Consider the following 25681-nt stretch of genomic DNA (forward strand, 5'->3'; position numbering starts at 1 on the left):
AAAAAGACCAGCTAATTAAAAAATAACAATTATTCTCAATTATTATTACATATTGTGAACCTGCAACCACAGTGGGTACCCTAATTCCAACGTTTAAAATATGCCGTCGTAAATGAAATTTAAGTTATACTGTACCTTTATATTACGAACAAATTAAGCCATTTCACGTGGGATATGATGTAAATATTTAGCAGTACGGTTAGAACTCTAAAAAGAAAAATGTTAGTGTTTTCATGGTTCGTCTGCCAGCCTAAATGTGAGACTCCGCCCACGTCGAGGAGAGCCGCTCAAGTACGCGCTCTTTATCAGACCCGCAGGACGAAGACTGGAAGAACTGAAAATGCACGTCCCAGCCGTTCTGCTCTTCGCATTTGGCTTTCTTCTCAGAGCTACTGCCAGTGGTGTGTCTGAATCAAAATACTTTATTGTTTCGAGTGCAGCATTTTTTATTTATTATTTTTTTTTCTTTCTTTCTTTTCTTTAGAGTCTTTGACTGATGAGATTTTTAATGGGCATCAGGCTCAGCCCCACTCCCGACCATATGTGGTTTCTCTTCAGCACCAAGGACATCACATCTGTGGAGGATTCCTGGTGGACAAGTGCTTCGTCATGACGGCTGCCCACTGCATAGATCCGTATGTCCTGATCAGATTGTATCATTTTAATGTTAATGTTGCGTGTTTACGGTGATTTCGACGCTGCATGTCGGCTGCCTGTTATGCAATCGCTTTATGAATTAAGATGGCCTTGGATGGTGAGCGTGTAATAGACCAAAGGTAACCTCGAATTAGTGTTAGAAATGGGATACAATGTTCCAAATACAGTGGATTACAGACTTGCTCATCATACAAAACTATAATGTTTCAATGATTAATTGCACCACATAAAGGTGTTGACTGCCTGGGCAACCAAAGAGCATCTGGAACTCACTCGGGTTAATGGCAGAAATCAGGCATAGAAGGCAAATAAATCAAGGACGACCTCGATTTTATTTACAGTATATTTGTGAAACTTTTTTTTCACTAATTAGTAATTGTACACTTTATACTTGCACTTTACTTGAGAACTTGTCACAGCACTCTGCACCTACACATAGTGGAAATCCCTAGGGAAAAGTAAACTGAATTGAGCTGAATTGAATTTGTACAAGTAATGCAATTGATCGACTTGGTTAGAAAGCATGGTGACCATTTAGCAAAACAGAACGTGCAACAGGCATGCTACTCAGTGCAGACAGCATCCGGAGGTTTTGTCAGATTGTACAAGAGCAGAGCACTCGTCTTTCACATGTCGTCTGTCTTATTTCACACTTTGAACATGTGCACCTAGCTTTGCTTTTCTTTTTCAGAAACCTCCCCTTAACTGTCCTCGTTGGAGCTCATAGTCTGCGAGCTAGAAAAAACCTGTTAGAGTTACCTGTGAAAGCTTACTACAAACACCCCCAGTACAATAAGAAGAGCAATGAGAATGACATCATGCTACTGAAGGTTAGAGGTTTTCTTTTTGTGTGGAGATGACCTGAAGAATCATGAGGGTTGCATTATTGTGGACCTCCAAGTGATTTGTTTTCTGTTAAGTAATGTACTGAAGTTAGTGTGAAACACCTCTTCATGGTGTAAGAAATCAATGATGGCGTTTCATATGCAGTATTCAGGCTGATGTATTTATGTTTATTTTGGGTGATAACATTATGTCAGTTTAGCTCATTTCAGACCTACTTAATCCAGTTCAGAGTTGCGGAAGTTAAACTAACAAACTGAGGATGACTCCAATATCTTTCCTTCTGCCTGGATTACCATTTTTACCTTTCTAATGGTAACAAATTTGAAATGTTTCATTATTGGTTATTGAAGCTATGGAGTTATTCCTAAGTAAACACTCTCATTTGTTAACTGTGGCTGCCTCTCCACTCTAGAAGACTTTGTTTTCGGGATGGACTCCGAAAAAGTGTTGCACACTTCTTACATTACTGGAGAGGATTATTAAGATGTTTGAAAATCTGCAGTTGTGTCAAAACATTAGTACGCCCCATGGAAACTGAACCAGGACCATCTTAACAGCATTATAGGTCCCCGGGCACAGCAGTAACTGGTGCCCTTCTTACACAACCACTCAGCAAGTCACAACATACATAAATTAGCATGGGGCCCCCGGGCAACTGCCCAACGTGCCCAACGTGCCCATGCATTAAGACAGCCCTGGTTTGAACAGGAAAACTCATGATCTTCATGTGGATTGAGATAACAGATAAAGATGACATATGCAAACAAGTGGTGTATTCATTCTCATAATGTAAATGAACAAAAATGCAGATTTGTCACATGGACATCCACCCCTACATTTATCACCACTTCACATCCATTAGACTAGAATCTGGTGTTCCAGATGAGGTGCTAGTGATGAGAACCTCTTTATGGAGTGTGCAAGTGGACCCGGTCTAGTGTCTGGTGTTCTCTTTGCTATACACGTGTGTATGGTGTCATCATACCAAGATCTAGAGAGCTCTTTAAGGCCCTCAGAAAGACTGTTATGGACGCTTATGAGTCTGTCAAGGGATTTAAGAACATGGCAAATTATTTGAAATCAACCATTTTACTGTAAGTAAAATCATCATCACGTTGATTTTCATTGGCTGCTAATTTATCCAGAACTGGCCAGCCCAGCAAATTCAGCCCAACACCTGACTGTATGATCCTAAAACAAGCCTCCAAGAACCCAAAAATTTCATTGTGGCATCTGCAGGTGTGGAAGAAATTTTTTTTTAAAACACCCCCCACTGGAATGCCCTGGTTTAAGCAAAACACAGGCAGGAGAAAACATCAATCATTATTCTTTGTCTAAATCTTGCAAGAGGCAACAGCATATCTCAATTCATTGATTAGATCACAATTCTAAGGAATTCATTACATAATCAGAAAACTTTTAACATGATTGGTTACACCCAGTTGCTAACGGGACTTGACAAACGTTGATACCTTAAATAGCCCCAATTAACCCCGTCCACTATGTTGATTGGGAGTAGAGTGTGTTCAGGATGCATATGACTCTAATTTGATTTGAACCATATGCTTCTTAAGTTTGCCATCAACAGGAAACTTAGCGCATTACAATAGAACAATGATTAGACCTTAAAATATAACTTTCTTCTACTATAGAATAACTAAAATGCATTGATCATAGTGAATAATAAAATAACAGCTTCAGACTTTAAGCATAAGTTCAGAAGGATATGAGACTCAGCGCATGCTAGGCACACATTGGACCAGGGTTCAAATTCAACTCTTACACAGTTGGTGTGAAAACGCAGGCTTCTACAATCAGAAAGAGACAGCACAAATATGACTTGCATGTAAGTTGTGTGAGGAAAAAGTCTTTGCTGTCCACAAAGAACATCAGAGCAAGACTACAGTTTGTCATAGAACTTGTAGGCAAAGACCAGGGGCCTCATGTATAAACGGTGCGTACGCACAGAAATGTTGCATAAGAACTTTTCCACGTTCAAATCACGATGTATAAAACCTACACTTGGCGTAAAGCCACGCACTTTTCGACTGTACCTCATACCTTGTCGTACGCAAGTTCTCCGCTCGGTTTTGCAAACTGGCGGCACTCAGCGTCAAACCAATGCTACTGTTCCTGTGTGGTTACTCCTTATTTTTCTGACGCTGCATTATAAATACACAGAAACTAACTGCATATTGTTTATTAGTGTAATGCATCTGATTGTAATTAACTTGTAACAATATAATAGTCCAGGGAATAGCCATAGTATACCAAATACCATAACTGCTTTAGCGTTGTTACTCTAACTACACCTTCTTCTTCTTTCCGCTGCTCCCGTTAGGAGTTGCCACAGCGGATCATCTTTTTCCATATTACTCTCACTGCAGCACTCAGAGTATTTATATCACTGTATCTGAGTGTGAATAACAGCAGCAGCTGATCGGAAAGAGAATTATCGGTATACAGCATCAAGCCCACGCTGCCTCAGCCTCGGCAAAACGTTTCAAAGCCTTTCCTGTACGGACCTCGTGGTTCAGAAACAGTTTCACCCCAAGAACTTTAAATGCACTCAATCAAGCGCTCCTTGAAGAACTGTTTGTACTTATAAGTATAACTAGCAAAATACCCGCGCTTCGCAGCGGAGAAGTAGTGTGTTAGAGAGGTAATAAAAAAGAAAAGGAAACATTTTAATAATAACGTAACATGATTGACAATGTAATTATGTAATTGTTTTGTCATTGTTGTAAGTGATGAGTGTTGCTGTCATATATATATATATATATTGTGAAAGCCGACCCGGGCACAGACAGACGGACATCATATTTCACCCAACACACTGTTTATTTATACTAATTATATACAGTTGTAATGTGCACTCACAAACCCCAGTGCCTCCTGCACCGATTCCCCCAAGTCCTACTGCCTTTCTTCTGGCCACCTCCAGTCCTTCCTCTTGCTCCGTCCTCTTCCACCCAACTTCCGCTCCAGACTGAAGGGAGGCGGCCCCTTATATAATGCTCCTGGATGAGCACCAGGTGTTACCGGCATTCCCTCCTTGGCCACGCCCCAGCGTGGCGGAAGTGCCGGCTGTCCTCCCGGCAGCTCTCCGGGCGCCACATTAAGTCTTCCCCCCAGCACTTCCTGGTGTGGCGGAAGTGCTGGGCTCCAGGGTTCCTCAGGCACCAGGGCGCCACCTGGCGGTGACCACGGGCCCCTACAGGGTTGGGCTTCCAAGCCCTCTAGCCATGGCCCCCAATACAACCAGGGCGATCACCCCCTTGCGGTCTGGAGGAGGCACACGCCCTCCTCTCGTCCTCCTGGGCGTCCCAGCCGGGCTCCAGCCAGGGACCACAATATATATACAGTGGTGTGAAAAACTATTTGCCCCCTTCCTGATTTCTTATTCTTTTGCATGTTTGTCACACAAAATGTTTCTGATCATCAAACAAATTTAACCATTAGTCAAATATAACACAAGTAAACACAAAATGCAGTTTTTAAATGATGGTTTTTATTATTTAGGGAGAAAAAAAAATCCAAACCTACATGGCCCTGTGTGAAAAAGTAATTGCCCCCTGAACCTAATAACTGGTTGGGCCACCCTTAGCAGCAATAACTGCAATCAAGCGTTTGCGATAACTTGCAATGAGTCTTTTACAGCGCTCTGGAGGAATTTTGGCCCACTCATCTTTGCAGAATTGTTGTAATTCAGCTTTATTTGAGGGTTTTCTAGCATGAACCGCCTTTTTAAGGTCATACCATAGCATCTCAATTGGATTCAGGTCAGGACTTTGACTAGGCCACTTCAAAGTCTTCATTTTGTTTTTCTTCAGCCATTCAGAGGTGGATTTGCTGGTGTGTTTTGGGTCATTGTCCTGTTGCAGCACCCAAGATCGCTTCAGCTTGAGTTGACGAACAGATGGCCGGACATTCCCTTTCAGGATTTTTTGGTAGACAGTAGAATTCATGTTTCCATCTATCACAGCAAGCCTTCCAGGTCCTGAAGCAGCAAAACAACCCCAGACCATCACACTACCACCACCATATTTTACTGTTGGTATGATGTTCTTTTTCTGAAATGCTGTGTTCCTTTTACGCCAGATGTAACAGGACATTTGCCTTCCAAAAAGTTCTACTTTGTCTCATCAGTCCACAAGGTATTTTCCCAAAAGTCTTGGCAATCATTTAGATGTTTCTTAGCAAAATTGAGATGAGCCCTAATGTTCTTTTTGCTTAACAGTGGTTTGCGTCTTGGAAATCTGCCATGAAGGCCGTTTTTGCCCAGTCTCTTTCTTATGGTGGAGTCGTGAACACTGACATTAATTGAGGCAAGTGAGGCCTGCAGTTCTTTAGACGTTGTCCTGGGGTGTTTTGTGACAACTCGGATGAGTCGTCTCTGCGCTCTTGGGGTAAATTTGGTCAGCCGGCCACTCCTGGGAAGGTTCACCACTGTTCCATGTTTTTGCCATTTGTGGATAATGGCTCTCACTGTGATTCGCTGGAGTCCCAAAGCTTTAGAAATGGCTTTATAACCTTTACCAGACTGATAGATCTCAATTACTTCTGTTCTTATTTTTTCCTGAATTTCTTTGAATCTTGGCATGATGTCTAGCTTTTGAGGTGCTTTTGGTCTACTTCTGTGTCAGGCAACTCCTATTTAAGTGATTTCTTGATTGAAACAGGTGTGGCAGTAATTAGGCCTGGGGGTGGCTACGGAAATTGAACTCAGGTGTGATACACCACAGTTAGGTTATTTTTAACAAGGGGGCAATTACTTTTTCACACAGGGCCATGTAGGTTTGGATTTTTCTCCCTAAATAATAAAACCATCATTTAAAAACTGCATTTTGTGTTTACTTGTGTTATATTTGACTAATGGTTAAATGTGTTTGATGATCAGAAACATTTTGTGTGACAAACATGCAAAAGAATAAGAAATCAGGAAGGGGGCAAATAGTTTTTCACACCACTGTATATATACACACACATATATACATACATATACTGTATATATATATACATACAGTACATATATATATATACATACATATACATATACATATATATATATATACATACATATACATATATATATATATATATATATATACATATATATATATATATATATATATATATATATATATATATATATATATATATATATATATATATATATATATATATATATATATATACACAAGTACAGTACATACACACACACATACACATATATACAGTCTTTGGGGTGCGAGCAACTGTTGCTGGGGGTGCCAGAATCCATGAAGGAAGAAAAATGAAAAACATTATTTGTACAAAATCTTAATTTATTTATCCATTCCTAAATAATTAAATGGGCAGGCTATTTCAGTATCAGTGCAATACGCTGTTTGTTAAAACAGATGACTCCGCTCTTACGTGCAAGTCTGCGTGGATATTATGAACTATCGATCTGTTCAAGTTCTATTTAAATTTTAAATAGAAGGAATTTTTATTTAGTCGACAGAATATTATTCCGGAATAAATCAACTCAAACCTTAAATAACTTATAATATTTTGCTCTCCATAAAAATATATCCTGTCTAAATTATACAAGTTAGAAATAAAGTAAACGTTAAAAGAACAAACATTCAAATTTCTTTACTCTTATGTAATTTTATATAAAAAATAAACTTAAATTTTAAATATCCCAAAAGATTTTGCTCTCCATAAAAATATATCCTGTCAAAATTATACAAATTCAAATATGAACATGCTGCATAACAAAACCTGGAAATATAAATAAAATGTGTTCTTTTCAGCAATAACAAATCAAATCATTCAGTTGTCTTTGCTCTTATGTCATTTTATCAGAGCTGGACGCCTGGCATTTTTTTTTGGCAACAAGTTCGTTTCTGTTTGGTGTGAGGTTCTGTGTTGTGGAGATTCTCAGGATGGACTGCAGGTGCTCATCAGTGAGGCGACTCCTGTGTGCTGTTTTGTTAGTCTTCATCACTGAGAAGAGCTTCTCACACAGATATGTGCTACCAAACATGCACAAGGTTCGAGCCGCATGTAGACGGAGCTGGAGCATTTGTGCGGGAATGGAGTGAATAAACTGTGCGGGCCGTGCAGTATCGTACTTTGCCTTCAGTGTGCCATTACACTGCAGCTCAATCACCTCCATCTGAATCTGCACAGGTGCAGTTTCCACATCGACAGCAAATGGGTTGCGAAACAACTCAAAATTCTTTTTTTGTTCTTCAAAGTCACCAAAGCGCCAGGCGAACTCAGTGAGCAGTGCGCTCAGTTTATCAACAAAGTGCGTATTTGGGAACACCTTTGTGCCGACTAGGTTCAACATTACTTGACAACAGGGAAAGTGGGGCAAGTTGCACTGGTGCATTTGTGTCTCCCATAAAAGTAGCTTCACTTGAAATCACTTTGTGATTTTGCACGGTAAAAACGTCTGCTGAAGTGTCAGATTCTTCTTTAACTCTTCTGCTTTCTGTATCTTGTGCATTGCATTCAGGTCTTTCAGGTTATCTTGATGTTTTGTCTCATAGTGCCGTCTTAGATTAAATTCTGTAATTACAGCCACATTAGCTCCACAAATGAGACACACGGGTTTACCGGCAATGTCAGTAAACATATACTCAGCCTCCCATCGGTTTTTAAAGGCTCTATGTTCAGAATCACCTTTTCTCTTCGGCATCGTGTGGGCTAGCTTCGCAATAACTTGCAGCATCATAAGCTAGACTTGATTAACGTGGTAAGTGTTCGGCAAGGCAGCTGAAGCACTGCATTATGGGATCTGTAGTTTATTGTGTTACCAGCGCTTCATCTCCCCGGGCCATTAATAACAATAATACAGTATATAAAATGATCTCGGGCGGATATAATTACACGCCGGGCCGGATGTGGCCTGTGGGCCATGAGTTTGACACATATGGACTAAATAGAACTTGAAAAGATATATTTTTCGAATGTGATCGCAATTCAGATCAAGTTGACACACACTACAGTACATCGAGCCCACGTGCTATTGTGGTTTTGCCTGCGTGCCTCAATAAGTTACCCTCCCCTCGCTCTTACTTTTTTACCGTTCATCTAATGAATACACTGAGTATGGCTTTACCAAAACAATCATTGATCGCGAATAAAGTATCCATTATTCATAAAGCTTCAATTGGTGATCTGTCTTTCTCGTTAACGCATATTTTTCATACGTCTCAAACCAAGGGGATGCGAAGTTAAAATAAATAAAAATGCGTGCGTACATACTCAGTGCATCCCCTCTTGGGAATCGAAGCCTCTACTACTGCGCCACGGCATGTGGTTTACCTATTTGAGCGTAGCAGTGTAATTCGGTTTTTGTTCAGCACTCTTTGGAACTGTTGCTTTTTGTCTGCGCATTGCGTCAGTTCACGTGAGCCGCTGAATATGGTTTTATATGTCACTCGCTCGCTTCTAATTGTTTCGCTGCCTTCTTAATTATATAATGCATGTTTTCTTAAAGCACTTTTTGGAGCTCTTCCTGGTTTTCTACGTACTGCATAATTACGTGGGAGGCGTGATGATGTCACACAAAACTCCGCCCCCCACGGCTTTCGAACTCAACTCCATTACAGTAAATGGAGAAAAATAGCTTCTAGTTATGACCATTATGCGTAGAATTTCGAAATGAAACCTGCTTAACTTTTGTAAGTAAGCTGTAAGGAATAAGCCTGCCAAATTTCAGCCTTCTACCTACATGGCAAGTTGGAGAATTAGTGATGAGTCAGTCAGTCAGTCAGTCAGTCCTTCGGGGTTTCATAGTGTTTCCTGGATACCTGCGTGTGCAGAAAATAAAAGAGGCGTTTCATGCCATTGCAGGTACACAGGCAAAAACACCCACAGTTCCATAAATAATCTTACAATCAGCCTAACATTCTCATTACCCAGGATTTCCAAATGTGATTGGGGCACATGGGACTGATCAGAGTGGAGTTTGAACAAACATTTGGAAAATTTACCTCTCCTCCTGATGAATAATCAGACAGTTTCTTCATCAAATATTTGACCTTCCTCAATATCTTGGTGGTCAGACATAAGTTCTAGGGATATGACATTCCCTGCAACTGACCCAACAAAAAAGAGGGCTATATGGAACATACCTATGGCAGACATTAAGGACAAATATATGCAATGATCAATCTTTACCTTAAATGAAGTGACCACTGCATCCTGCCACTGGCTCTGAGGAGAAGCTTCCCACTGGAATGCCCTCAGAAACGGGGCGATGGACATTTTGCTGGAGAGCCAACTCTTCTGCAGGGGTTAGGTCTGGACCGCATGGACCTCCACCTGTATTTGCTTGTCTGCCTTCTTATTAGCTTTAAAATGAATGTTTTTTATATTATATACAAGCAAAATACCCGAGCTTCAAGCAAAGGAAAAGTAGTGTGCTAAAGAATTAATGAAAAAGAAAAGGAAACATTTTAAAAATAACGTAACATGATTGTCAATGTAATTGTTTTGTCACTGTTATGAGTGTTGCTGTCATATATATATATATATATATATATATATATATATATATATATATATATATATATATACATACACACACACACACACACATACATCCACATATATATACATATCTACATATATACACACACATATATGTGTATATATATATATATATATATGTATGTTTGTGTATATATATATATATATGTATGTTTGTGTATATATGTGTGTGTGTGTGTATATATATATATATATATATATATATATATATATATATATATATATATATATATATATATATAAATATATTGAAATAGTTTTACTGTCAAATAATGCAGAGTACGCAACATGTGTTTCACCCTAATTCTGGGCTCATCAGGCGTACACACTCACTGCACCCCCTAAGGCTAAGCCTCTTGCGTTGCGCCATGGTGTGTGGTTCGTTTATTTGACAGTATGTAGATCAGGGTAATTACATTCAAGGCATACGTAGTCTGAATCACAATCTGACTGTATGGGTGGTTACCTACCAGGTAACGCTTGTGGTTGGTCAGTAAGTTGGCTAACATCCACCACGGTGCCCTCTTTCAGTTGCGAGAAGCAGATCATAGAATGGTTGAAATAGTTTTACTGTCAAATAATGCAAAGAGTACATGACAAGTGTTTCGCCCTAATCCTGGGCTCGTCAGGCGTTCACACTCACTGCACCTCCTCTCGGGAATCGAACCTCGGAAGTCAGCGCTAGAGGCGAAGCGTGTGGTTCGTTTATTTGACAGTATGTAGATCGGGATATATATATATACACAAACCGGATTCCAAAAAAGTTGGGACACTAAACAAATTGTGAATTAAAACTGAATGTAATGATGTGGAGATGGCAAATGTCAATATTTTATTTGTAATAGAACGTAGATGACAGATCAAACGTTTAATCCGAGTAAATGTATCATTTTAAAGGAAAAATATGTTGATTCAAAATTTCACGGTGTCAACAAATCCCAAAAAAGTTGGGACAAGTAGCAATAAGAGGCTGGAAAAAGTAAATTTGAGCATAACAAAGAGCTGGAAGACCAATAAACACTAATTAGGTCAATTGGCAACATGATTGGCTATAAAAAGAGCTTCTCAGAGTGGCAGTGTGTCTCAGAAGCCAAGATGGGTAGAGGATCACCAATTCCCACAATGTTGCACAGAAAGATAGTGGAGCAATATCAGAAAGGTGTTACCCAGCGAAAAATTGCAAAGACTTTGCATCTATCATCATCAACTGTGCATAACATTATCCGAAGATTCAGAGAATCTGGAACAATCTCTGTGCGTAAGGGTCAAGGCCATAAAACCATACAGGATGCCGGTGATCTCCGGGCCCTTAAACGACACCGCACCACAAACAGGAATGCTACTGTAAAGGAAATCACAGAATGGGCTCAGGAATACTTCCAGAAACCATTGTCAGTGAACACAATCCACCGTGCCATCCGCCGTTGCCAGCTGAAACTCTACAGTGCAAAGAAGAAGCCATTTCTAAGCAAGATCCACAAGCTCAGGCGTTGTCACTGGGCCAGGGATCATTTAAAATGGAGTGTGGCAAAATGGAAGACTGTTCTGTGGTCAGACGAGTCACGATTCAAGTTCTTTTGGAAATCTGGGACGCCATGTCATCCGGACCAAAGAGGACAAGGACAACCCAAGTTGTTATCAACGCTCAGTTCAGAAGCCTGCATCTCTGATGGTATGGAGTTGCATGAGTGCGTGTGGCATGGGCAGCTTGCATGTCTGGAAAGGCACCATCAATGCAGAAAAATATATTCAGGTTCTAGAACAACATATGCTCCCATCCAGACGCCATCTCTTTCAGGGAAGACCCTGCATTTTTCAACAAGATAATGCCAGACCACATTCTGCATCAATCACAACATCATGGCTGCGTAGGAGAAGGATCCGGTACTGAAATGGCCAGTCTGCAGTCCAGATCTTTCACCTATAGAGAACATTTGGCGCATCATAAAGAGGAAGGTGCGACAAAGAAGGCCCAAGACGATTGAACAGTTAGAGGCCTGTATTAGACAAGAATGGGAGAGCATTCCTATTTCTAAACTTGAGAAACTGGTCTCCTCGGTCCCCAGACGTCTGTTGAGTGTTGTAAGAAGAAGGGGAGATGCCACACAGTGGTGAAAATGGCCTTGTCCCAACTTTTTGGGGATTTGTTGACACCATGAAATTCTGAATCAACATATTTTTCCCTTAAAATGATACATTTTCTCAGTTTAAACTTTTGTTCCGTGATTTATGTTCTATTCTGAATAAAATATTAGATGTTGGCACCTCCACATCATTGCATTCAGTTTTTATTCACGATTTGTATAGTGTCCCAACTTTTTTGGTTTTGTATATATATATATATATATATATATATACTAGTAAAATACCCGCGCTTCGCAGTGGAGAAGTAGTGTGTTAAAGAAGTTATGAAAAAGAAAAGGGAACATTTTAAAACTAACGTAACATGATTGTCAATGTAATTGTTTTGTGAGTGTTACTGAGTGTTGCTGTCATTAAGGATTTGATTATCATTATTTCTTTCAATCAGGTTCGCATTTGGGGGATGTGTTGTGTTCAAGTTACATTCCGTGTTTGTCAACCGTTGTAAAGATAACAGGTTTCATTCATCGATTCCTTTATTAATGCATCAATAAACAGCTTGTCTTCCTCTTTATTTGAGACATCACACACTGCATGCACGGGTTTGTTTTACACTGTCTTCCTTTAGCTGGACATTGACTTTTTCCACCGTGTGCTTTGTTTCCGCAGTAGCTGCACTTATGAATATGCTTGTATGCATCACTCGCTTCATATTCTTTTGCTGCCTTCTCAATTGTGTAATGCATTTTTATTCAGCGCTCTTTGGAGCTGTTGCTTTTTGTCTGTGTACTGTGTTCACAGTCAGTTCACATGAGCCGCTCGGAGTACATGCATCGAAGGTTCTGAGCTGTGCTTGTGCTATCTCGTGCAATGTCCACGGCTTTATTTAATGTTAGCTGAGACCCAGCACTTAAGTTTCTCTCGCAGTTTCATTGAGTTTGTGCCAAACACCACCCTGACCATCTCATCTTCGTCTGCATAAGCACAGTCCTTCACCTGCGAATATTTAGCGGCAGAGTGTTTCTATTGGATTGCCACTGAAGCACAGCCTTATGTGGGCAGGCACTCAATTATGTGGGAGGCGTAACGATAAGGGACGCAGCTCTGCCTCACACGGCGACCGAGCTGCAGGCTATGGCCTGTATATATGTACATAAGTAGGTTCCAGTTATGACCGCTGCGCGTAGAATTTCAAAATGAAATGTGCCTAACTTTTGTAAGTAAGCTGTAAGGAATGAGCCTGCCAAATTTCAGCCTTCTACCTACACGGGAAGTTGGAGAATTAGTGATGAGTCAGTGAGTGAGTGAGTAAGTCAGTCAGTCAGTCAGTCAGTGAGGGCTTTGCCTTTTATTAGTAGAGATGATTTTTTATGTCAACAATTCTTTAAATAGTTATATACCAATATTTACCAGTTTGAAGTATATTCTTTTACTTCACTTTAACCTGTTCCCATGTTCTCTTTGTGCTCACGTTTGATCTGGAATTTTGATATATTAAATAATAATTAATCTGACATATAGGAAATGAAACGCTGCATTTAGTAAGTACAATACACATTACTTTGCATTTAATTTGTCGGCCACTTTATGCCAGCCGTCTTTTCTGGTTACCCCTTGTGCATATTAAATCTTGAAATTCTTCATATCCTTCGATTAAAAGATCCTGCTCCGCTTGTGTGAAGAAAAAAAAAATGCGCCCGTTCTTTCGGCATTTTGTCATAGCCTATCAAAGACTTGCTGATCATGTTTTCTAGACTCAATATATATGGGCTTTTCAATCAGCGCGGGCGGGTGCGCGCATTCATCTCAGATGATTCGATCCAGCTGGACTAATCTACTACACGGCTGGGTTTGAAAAACCAACTTATCCCAGATGAGTTTCACTAGCATTAACTCATCTAAGATGAGGCATCTGATCTCGGATGATTTAAGCGACGTACGGAAAATACCTCCCAGATCAGAATCACTTTATTGCTAGCATGTGAAACATATGCCTTTTATTCCTTTACTCCTCTGGGGCTTGTTGTGTCCATATGAGTTTTTCTTTTGCTGGTCTGTATGGACATCAGTGCTTTTAATCCCTTAGAACACCTTTTTTACAGGACAATTTCAGGAGGTTGCTTGGGGGTTTCAGGTACAGTGGGGGCTTGTTTTTGCTTTTCATGGACACGATTCATACTTTTTGCAACAATTCCTAAACATGTTTTTTGTGCTTACTGAAGTTAAAACAAAAAAATAAAACATATCAATCTGCTGTGGGATCAACTTTTGAACAAAATCAGTCATTCTTGTATGCTTGTCATTATGCATAGCCTCTGAATGAAATCCAAACTTGTTTTTAGAATAATGGAGTACCCATGAGTGGTATTTGTGCTTAACATCTAATAATGTATTCTTTTACCTTTCAACTAGCTTCTGAAACCGGCCATAAATATCAGTCATGTGGACCTGATCAAGCTGCCGAAGAAGGACAGGCACATCAAACCAGGAAGCATCTGCGAGGTTTCAGGGTGGGGATACACCAAAAGTAAGAAGATGCCGGACAAGCTACAGGTTGCCAATGTGACAGTGATGGATGAAAAGCAGTGCAAACGTTCCTGGAAAAAAAGTCTTATAGCAAATGTGATCTGCAGCAAAGGCAGCGAGACTGATGGGGGCTTCTGTGAGGTGTGTAAAACTCTTCATCTACTCCATTGTGAACGACGGGGGAGGCAAAAAATATGCATAGTAATAAACCGATGGTTACAGTTTATGGGAAATGTGCAGAACACCAAAAACGAAAATTATTAGAAAATTCTATGGCCACTCTAGAGGTTTTTTTTTTTTTTAACATTATATTGATTTTATTAAAATCCAAAACCATACCATACAAGCAAGTCAAGTTTAACAAAAATCAACCCCCACCCATGAGAAAGAGAGCTATGCCAACTTTAGTAAAACTTTAATAATAGTAAAATTAATTAAAAATATAAATTAATAAAAATAAATAGGATAAAAAACAGGAGAGAAAATCTGCTTCCTCAATTTAAATGCTTGTTCTAAAATGTTTTTGATTAGATCCTGCCAGGTTTTGAAAAAGTTTTGTACAGATCCTCTAAGTGAGAATTTCATTTTTTCCAGTTTCAAATAGTATAAAACATCAGTTACCCACTGACTTAGAGTAGGTGAGTTAGGATTCTTCCAATTGAGCAAGATAAGTCTACATGCCAATAGTGTAATAAAGGCCATTATGGTTTGTTTTTCCTTCTCCACTTTAAGCCCCTCTGGGAGTCCACCAAACACAGCTGTTAGTGGGTTAGGGGGGATTGTGACGCCAAGGCTGTCTGAAAGGCATTTAAAGATTTTGGTCCACAATGATGTAATTTGGTGCAGGCCCAAAATATTTGGCCCAGTGAGGCTGGAGCTCAAGTGCAACATTCGCAGGTTGGATCTCGCCCTGGAAATATTTTGGACAATTTTAAATGAGAGAGATGCACTCAACATATAATTTTAAGTTGAATAATTGTATGCTTTGCACATATGGAGTTCGAGTGAATTCGTGCATTGCTGCCTTCCACTCCTTTTCTAATATGTCGAGTGAGAGATTCTTTACCACTTTACTCTGGAATCTTTAAAATGGAGGGACTTTAAAATGTTTTTATATACTATGGAAATGCTGTCTGAGTCTTCAAGACTGAGCAATATCTTTTCCGGCATAGAGGTACAGTGGAACCTTGGTTCACGAATGTCTCGGTACATCTACAAATCAGTTTACGACCAAAAAGTTCACCAAACTTTTGCCTTGGTTCATGACCACACACTCGGTGTATGAACAAGCCTGTTTCCCTTTCGGTTTGTATATGTTCAGTCATTTCCTGTGCAGCGAGCGAGCGAGCGAGCAAGAGAGAGAGAGAGAGAGCACAACACACACACATACAGGCGTGTGAGAGAGACACACACACCCAGGTACGCGAGACAGAGGCAAACGCACACAGGCACGTGAGACAGAGGCACACACACAGTAGTGTGCTAGAGAGAGACACACATAGGTGCTCCAGGCTCGCGAAAGAGAGATACACACAGGCACGTGAGAGAGACACACGCACACATGAAACAGAGAGCGAGTGCGAGAGGGAGGGCTGGACGCATAAGGTAGTAAAGGCTTGTTTTTGTTTTCAGTTCTGTTTACAGAGATCGGTTCGTAGCGTGCATTGTGGCAATGTTACTTTTCTTGGTGGTTTATTAAATTACGGATTTTTTAAATGTTAATTTTTTTCCCTGTGCTTAAAACTCATTAAAAAAAAGTGTTTTCAACAAGCGATTTCTAGCACTATAGCGTGAACTATTGCAGTGTTAGTTTTCTCTGTTGTTCAAGGTTTTCTCAGTGTTATTCAAAGTTTTTACATTTTGTTTACTATTATGCTGTGCATTCTGTGGTACAATTAACTATATTTGTGCTTAAAAACAAAAAAATATATATATTTACATACAGTTTGTATGGTCTGCAATGGATTATTTGTATTTACATACAATCCTATGGGGGAAATTGCTTCGGTTCACGACCAAATCGGTTTACGACCAGAGTTTTGGAACAAATTATGGTCGTGAACCGAGGTTCCACTGTACGTGGGAGGTGAGGAAAATTGGGCAGGTTCTGTTTAGAAAAGATTCAAATATGAAGGTCGTGAAAGAAATGTGTTGCTGGAAAGTTGGAAGTTTGGAATGTAATTGTTCGGAGGATGCGGAGACGTTGTCTGTGTACAGATCTCTAAGTGATTTAATCCTGAATGTTTTCCTCATATTAAAAACTGCATATGTTTGAGAGGGAGGATAAAGGTGGTTCTTGTGTAGAGGTGCCACAGATAAAAGCTTATTTATCTTAAAATACTTCCTACATTGGTTCCATATTCTGAGTGACTGAAGCACAATTGGGTTGTTAGTATATTGGCGATAACTTGCATTGATTACGCTGTAAAGCCAAGCCTGTGTCTGTTCATCTATCTGTGCCAATGTCCATTTTTTTATAGTTTATATGTTTGCCTCCTAGTAATAAAATTAAAAGTTAGGTAGAGCCATGCCACCTTCTGCCTTAGGTCTTTGTAGGGTCACTCTTTGGATGCGTGGATGTTTTCAATTCTAAATAAATGAGGTTATCTGTTGATATACATTGGAACCTTAGGAAGAATATTCATCTTAACAACGTTAATTCTTCCATCTAAAGTGAGATGAAGAGTTGACCATCTATGCAAGTCTTGCTTAAGTTTTTTCATACAAACAGCAACATTTTGTTGATAAAGAACTTTATGTTTATTGTGATATTTACCCCTAGGTATTTAAACTGATCTGTGATGATAAAAGAGAAGGTGTCCAATCTAATATTGTGTGCTTGAGAATTCACTGGGAACAGCACACTTTTATTCAAATTGATTCTGAGACCAGAAATCTTTTGACATTCTGTTAGTGCTGTTTGGATCACAGGCACAGTATTTTGTGGATATGATATATACAGTACCATATCATCTGCATAGAGTGTTCAAGTCCTTCTCTGATAATCCCCTTTTTCTCATAAGCATTTTGACAGTGAACTGCAAGTGGCTCAATGGCGATTGCAAAAAGCAGTGGTGACAAGGGGCATCCTTGTCTAGTATCCCATTCTAGTTGTCTGAATTAATGTTGTTAATACAAACTGAAGCTCCTGGATTGGTATAAAGTAGTTTAATCCATGCACAAATGTTTGGGCCAAACCTAGATCCATTCAACCATATCAAAATGCTTTTACGATGCGTTTACCCTTTTATCTCCTTTTAATAAAATTCTTGCTAATTCCATTCTGGTAGGACATAAAGAGACTCACTGCTTCAATTGAGACTGAGGCAACTCCAACGTAAACCCACTTGTCATTATCCTGACTGCTCCCCCCTGGTGGTATCCTTTTATTTAACAGTGGGTCAGCCAAACCCCTTTTAACGCTTGATTGACTGCTATCTGATAGACCACCAGGACACAAACCATTCTTAACTTTCTGGGCCTTCTTATATTGCTGTCTCATTTGCTCCCTGAATAGTTATGGGGAAAATGTGGCCTCCACTAATGCTATTTTATTTCTCTTGTTGTGACCATAAAAGTTATCATTGCCATAGGACACGACAACATAGTGTCTGCCTCTTTCTGTACTGTACTGCATGAAATTGTGAAGGCCCTGTTTCCACTGGGCTCTCAATTACATTACATACAGTCAATTCTCTAACTTTGAGTTTTCTTTATTCGATGTTACTCTATAACAGCTCTTGGTTTTTTATGCAATAATTTCAGTATCTGGACATGCCTCAGCATAATTTTGAAAGTTGGTTCGTGTAAACGTGTAGTGCTGTTGGTGTCCACACACTCTGGGCCGCTTCCTCTTAGGTGTTTGTCCACTTCACTACAACACGTTTGAGCAGGGGCTGCATTTATACTTACCTGTGTAATCCTAAAAAATACATTTCACAAATGGTGGTGAACAGCCACTCAGCTATTCTTTAACCTGCTTTGTCCTGAACAGGGTCACAGGGGCTGCTGGAGCATGTCTCAGCTAACATAGGGAGCAAGGCCATGAAAAAACCCCAGACAGGGTGCCAGTCCATCACAGGGTGAACACACACACACACACTACGGTCAATTTAGAGACACCAATCCACCTAACTTGAATGTCTTTGGACTGTGAGAGGAAACCGGAGCCCCCAGAGGAAACCCACACAGACATGGGGGAAACTCCATGCAGGGAGAACCCGGGATGCAAATGCTGGTCACCTTACTGCCAGGCAGCAGCACTACCACTGCACCACCATGCTGCCCAGTGCAAAAACAGAGATTTCTTTTACTATATTTACATTGTTATGTTAGACTGTTCTGAACTGATAATTATTTCAATTTTGAGTGGTGTTCCTTCTGGCATGAGCGAGTGAGGTTGGGAGCACGTGCTGACAGTACATTGCTGCACCCACCACATGATGAACTACCCAGATTGGGACCCAAGTGCAGCCGTGCAACAGGTGACACCTCAGCACCACACTGGAACGATGTGAAGATTTTTTTTGGTGTCTGGAGTGCCAATCCTGCCACAAACCCCCAAGATTTCCCTGTATGTTGCAGGACCTGCTTGCAGGCAGGGCATCAATGCTTGAATTTTGTCTTTTTATAAGGCCCAGTAAATTAATATATCATTATCATAGGAAAACTTACTAAGCCCCCTATCAACCACCCATTCCTGTTTCCTGATTCCTGTAGATGAGGGATATGACACTTCATATGTCATAGAGCTTCAAGTTTCATTTTAGTCTCAGACACATCTTTAGGATTGTACATTGTTGTTGTCATGTTTGGAAAATTGGGCATCGCACTACCAGAACAGTCACAACACACATCCCATTTCTCACCTAAATATTTTCATGTTTCCAGTGTTTTGTTTTTTTCCTATGGATCTTTCTGTAAATAGTAAATGACAGAAAGATGCAGAAAGAATTCATGCAAGAAAATGCTTCCAGATAGGAAATAAGCACAATTATTCTTGTCTTGTCAATAGCGTGAGTTTCATTGGAAGCAAAATCCATTTGTTTCTGGAATTATTTTGGGATGCAAAAACTTGAATTTCACTACAAATTCAATTACATGCAAATCATTTCTTTCATCACTAGTGAACATCATTTATGTTGTCAGGCAACATTTCCATTGTGCATTACATATCCAATTTCTTTTTTGTTTAGTTTATACATGTTTCATGCACTCACTTTTGAAGTTAATATCATGCTCCAATTTTGTATGTTAATTCTACACATTTATTTTTTGATAGTTGCATGTACCATTTTTCTAATTTTACATGCTGTTTTTTTACTCAGTTATTATAATAGTTATTCTATATTGTAAATTCTATATGTGCAGCACCGCAACCCAGTATATTATAAATGCAAACAAAATAATGCTTATCATCGAAAAGTGGTCTCTATAGATGTGAGTCTGAGATTAGACTGCCCAAGATGGTGACACTTCTGGTTAAATACAAGCCAGACAGGAAGAGGCGGGTCCAGGTGGACAGACATGGGAAGTGATGTCAGAGGTGGTTTGGCTGTCAATCGTCTGCAGAGGGAGGAAGAGAAGAGGCATTAGTTTACAGTGCCATCCTGTGGATGAGTGAGGAATTACCACCAACTCAGGCTTTAAGCTGTCCTCAAGGTGCACATGTATGACTGTATATATAAATAAATACATTTTCATTTTTTCTTGTGTAGGAATTGATCATTATCAATAAACAAGGAACCCACCCAGAGGGTCCCCAATAAATGTTGGAAATGGAAAGATTAATTTTAAGTTGGTGAATTAATTATCAGTCTTGCCTTGGGAAATGCCAGTAATTAATCAAATAATTCAGCAAGGCTCCTATTTATTTACCTTACTTTTCTCTGTTGTAGGAAGGGGTCTTCGGCCATTAAACATCTATCAAGTGACTGAAAAACACTTGTTTTAAAAAAGAGAATAATACAATTTGTTGATAAAAACACAAGGATTACAGTAATATGATGACCGCATATGTTTCTTGGCACATAAGGACAGGATGCAGACAGACTAGACAAACAAACATAACACAGAGATGCTGGCTGTCTGCTTTCTATTTAGAATTGTAATTTATCTTGGCACAAATAAATACTTTTATGATACTGAGTTTATGAAGGCGATGTTTGACACTGTGTGGAGTTGCTGCTATGTTGCTGCTAAAGTGTCTTCACACATTCAAGTGCACTTTTTCTCTTTGCTGTGTGATCCTCTGTTTATGGTGTTCAGTGCTTTTCTCAGTTAGGCCCTCTGCTGTATCGCCTGCAACTTCATAGGTTGAGCGTCTGGAAGTCAGTTCCAGTTACAAAATCAGTGTATCCTCATAGGCAAGTTCTTCTGCCCATCAGAGTTGTCATTCCTTGAATCACAGCTCTTTGTTCTTCTTTGAGTCCATTGTGTTCCTTCTGACTCAAGAAGTCTGCAGAGGAGCTTTTGCAGAGATGACAATACAACTCTGATTCACACCTTTGTTATCAGTTGAAGACCAGGCAGGTCCTGGTACAAGCTGGAGTTGGAAAGCAAGTGGAGGAAGGTGCCGCTGAACGGCTGCATCGCGGTCAGATCTGCTTTCTTAACAGGCCTTCATGTGTCAATAAAGCCTAGCAGAATGGGCAGTGCCCACTTTGTCCTACATTTGCACTCTTTTTTGCATTCAGGTGCCCTTCAGGACCCCTGTATAAACAAGAGCAGCACAAAGCATACAATTTTGCAAACTGCTTATTCAAATTCTTTCTGCATATTAGACACTTGGCTCATCCACTTAATGTATTAGGCTTGTGGACTTTGTCACCTTCAGATCTTATTCTGTTCTGCTGAGTTATTTGTGTCTAGCATATCGCACTCACTCATACCCTAAGGAGAAGGTGGTGCGGCCCTACATTTAAGGGTGTACCCACACTGGAAATTTGCTCCATTCCCAGGCACATCTGTCCACATGTAACTACGCAAAGTCTAGTTCATTCAACTAGTGTGATGGCTCTGTACCAGGCCAACCATACTGTGCCCTGGGCCGTTTGTAAGAGGTGGGCCCCAGCACAGTTCACTAGCATTCGGGAAGAGTGGGATCGCTAAACATGCCTGAGCACAGAAAACAGACATGACATCAATGATGCGACAAGTCAGATAGTGCCATTCTCATTTCATTCAGTATCATTTGAGTTAAAAACTAAGTTTTTATTCTCACCTTACACATGAACGTGAATTGTAGTTGGCAAGAAAAGCTGTAAATCCCTCCCTTCACATCATTTTTCCCCATAAAAATCTTCTCGTAAGTTCAGCATGATTAACAGCAAAATGTTACGCTGCACACTCAGTAAATCAGTAAGAGGGCAGATCAGTGTTTCCCAAATTCGATCCTGGGGACCCCCTGTGGCTGGAGGTTTTTGTTCCAACCAACTTCTGTTTTTCATTGGACTCTTGGCCTCATTAAGTGAGTTATTATTTCCCAGTTTCTGTGTTTTGGAGTCAATGCAGAAATTAGAAACTAAGTTTGGTATATTTTTATTAAAATGTAATAAGCAGTTATATGGAGAATATGTATTTGTTTAAGTCATTAATAGTATTTTCACCCTAATTTTCATTCTGCTTTTCCTGGTGTTCTGGTTATTTAACTGATTATTTACTAATTATCAACTCTGACACTAAAGTCGTTGCTGCTTTCATCAGTCTGGGTGTCTGCTGTGCTGATTGCTGTCACTATTAGGGTTAAATGAAGGGAGCAAACTACACAGGAAAAGTGGAAAATAATAGGAAAACAACAAAAGAAAGTTAAACATTTATAGCTTTAGAAAAAAATAGAAATATTTCTAAATGTCTTATAAAAGTGAAAACCATACTTTTGTGTTTTTCTGAATGCAGAATAAGAGAACAGTAAAAAAAAAAAACAGCTAATTAAATGAGATCAGTTGTTATCGATTATTATCACCGATTGTGAATCTGGATGAAACAAAATCCTGCAGCCGCAGTGAGTCCCCAGGAATGACTTTGGGAACCATTGGGGTAGAGCGTTATCCTGCCCTGCACGAGTCCAAAATAACCACATAATCAGTAAAATCATTTTGACATGCATGCTGTCACTCCATATTCAGATCTTGTTTTGGCTTTACGTGAAGTCGTGTAGTCATGACGAAAGCACTTCCCTGGCCAAGAACATTAAGCGCAGTGTGAGTGTAGGCCAGCAGGGGGAGTAGGGAGGGGGGACAATTGCACTTGGGCATGGTAACCTGCCTAGTGTGAGTACACCCTTAATGAAGAGAACTCCCAATGGCAAGTCTGCCCGTCTAATCCACGCCTCTGACACACATAACAAACCAAATCTGTGCAAGTAACATACACCTTCAGTGCTGCAGATTTTAAACATGTAAGTAACTAGGCAGACTCCAGGGCCTCATATAAACAGTGTGTACACACAAAAGTGTTGCGTACTTCCAATTCCACACTCAGATCGCGATGTATAAAACCTAAACTTGGCGTAAAGCCACGCACATTTTCACGCTAGCTCAAACCCTGTCGTATGCAAGTTCTCCGATCAGCTTTGCAAATTGGCAGCACCCAGCGTCAAAGTAGTGCTTTTGTTCAAGTGTGGCTTCCCTTTCTTTTTTAGCTCCACATCCCTGAAACAGCTTTATCAAATACAATGTAATTAACTGTAAATTGTTTATTAGTTTAAGGCATCTGATTGTAATTAACCAGTAACAATATAATGATTCACGGAATGGCCAAACTATTCCAAATACCATAGCTGCTTTAGTGTTGTTACTGTTACTGCACCTTCTTCTTCTTTCAGCTGCTCCCATTAAGTGTTGCCGCAACAGCTCATCTTTTGCCATATTACTCTCACTGCACCAATCAGAGTATTTATATCACTGTATCTGAGTGTGGAATCACAGTTCTACAGCAGCTGATCAGAAAGAGAATTATCAGTATACAGCATTTAGCACACGCTACATCAGCTAAGCGCACAGTCTATTTGAACTTCTCCCATATGACAAATGCTTCAGAGCCTTTCCTGTATGGACCTCGTGGTTCAGAAATAATTTCATCACAAGAACTATAAATGCACTCAATCAGTCCATCAAGTGCTCCTTGTAGAACTGTTTGTACTTATAAGTACAATTACCTCACTGTAAACTTTAAATACAGTTATACTATTGCACAACCTGCGCCACTTTATAAAGCGGATATTTACATATGATGACAATATTTTTAAGATGAAATGCAGCAAAATATATTTATTATATTATACAGATAAAATGTTAACATCATTTAAATAATCTATATTGTTAATAACTAAACATGTGAGGACACAGTGTCACAGCGCTAGCGTAAAGCTGGCACCCCGTTCGGGGATTGTTCCTGGAGAAAGAAAAGGAAGGACAGGAATTGGGGGCTAGTACATTTGAAAGTGACAGTACTGCTGCAATAAATGATTTCATCGAAGGTAACGCACGGCGTAGCAAATGCATGCTTTAACTCCTATCATCATGAAAATAATATCAAGTATACATCTCAGTAATTTTATTATTCAGAGAGCTGTAATATCATGAATGTAATGGATTCTGTATCCTGCCGGAGAAGAGAAAGCCCGTTTAAGAAGCACGTAGTGATTCACACACATAAAGCACATAGAAGATCACATACAAAACAATGCATTTAACATGCTAGTTTAGTTACGATGGGATATGAGAAACTAGTATATTAAACGATATAAGATGAAGTTTATGATGTTCTGCTTTAATGATCAAATAAACTACGTGATTAAAGTGGAAATTTTGAGATTAAAGTTGACATTTCAAGTTTTTTTCCCACTGTGTCCAAAATAGTTTTTTTTTTTTTCTCTGTACTGTGATAAGCTTTTATATTACACTCAGATGGTGGGCTACGACTCGCCTTTTCATGGCGACTTTGATATCTGACAACTTCTTTTTTATTTTGGGCACTGTGCGACTTTGTGAACTTGAGCTTTCAAGTTTCTCCAACACTCTATGTCACTCGATCAACTTCCTTTTCTTGTTTATACCATTGTTTAAAGTTAAACCAACAAATAGTACGTTTTTCCTTTGCCTCCACTTGGTATTCGCTTAAATTCTTCTATTTTCCCCCATGCTTTTGCCATTGCATTTTCACAGAATGCTGAGCTTAAGGGCAATTTATATTGATTTTCATATTCAAAGAGGCGTAATTCTGGGAGGAGGCTGGGTGGGGCGGCAGGCACATGCATGTGCATTACTTTTCATGCTGACTGGAATTTATGTAGCGGAGGAACGTGGGAGTTGGTGTTCACACAGATTTGCATCTGGATTTTTTTTTTGTGCATACGCACATTTCTGCTTTTGTCCATATACGCCATGTTTTAATGTGAATTCTACGCACGGTAGTTATGCATGAGGCCCCAGATCTGCACTCGATCATGAGGGGGGTCTTACATTTAAAAAGATGCTCGCCACAAAGTAAAGCTGGTTTGTTTGTATGGAATTCATATTATGCTACACAAGTCTTTATGATTTACCAAAGTAAACCATATTAATAACATACGGTAACTTTTATATTTTCACTTGAAATAAAAAGGGAAATGTAACGTGGTTTTGCCTTTAAAGAGCCTCTTTTTTGCCTCTTTTTTTAACAGTGTGAACTTTAAATGTTTTTAATTGCAGGGGGACTCCGGTGGGCCTCTAGTTTGCAATCGTGTTGCAGAGGGCATTATTTCATACCGTGGAGGCAAAAAGTGTGACATACCTGAGACCCCCAATGTGTACATCAAGACGGGCAGGTACCTCAAATGGATTCAGAAAATCCTCAAGACCTCAAAGAAAGCTTGTGGTCAAAGCCATTCAGGGGGCGCAGAGTTTTCTGACTGATTTTTTGCTTCTTTTTTTCAGCTATAAAAGTTTGAAAATATTATTGTTAACAACTGAACATTTTCATAGTGAGGCATATTTTGGGTGGAGGTTGAATTCTGTTTTTTTTAACTTTCTGATTT

General features: G+C 39.6%; 1 protein-coding gene across 1 annotated transcript; it reads left to right on the forward strand.

Moving 5' to 3' along the window:
* The first annotated feature begins 291 nt into the window (after positions 1-291).
* Positions 292-25681, forward strand: LOC120536284 (granzyme-like protein 1). The gene is made up of 5 exons (XM_039764608.1): positions 292-401; positions 485-635; positions 1349-1487; positions 14551-14805; positions 25356-25681. The coding sequence occupies exons 1-5, from the start codon at positions 341-343 to the stop codon at positions 25557-25559; spliced, it is 810 nt and encodes a 269-aa protein (XP_039620542.1). The 5' UTR covers positions 292-340; the 3' UTR covers positions 25560-25681.

Source organism: Polypterus senegalus, chromosome 10 (assembly GCF_016835505.1).
Source record: "Polypterus senegalus isolate Bchr_013 chromosome 10, ASM1683550v1, whole genome shotgun sequence".
Taxonomy (NCBI): Eukaryota; Metazoa; Chordata; class Cladistia; order Polypteriformes; family Polypteridae; genus Polypterus; species Polypterus senegalus.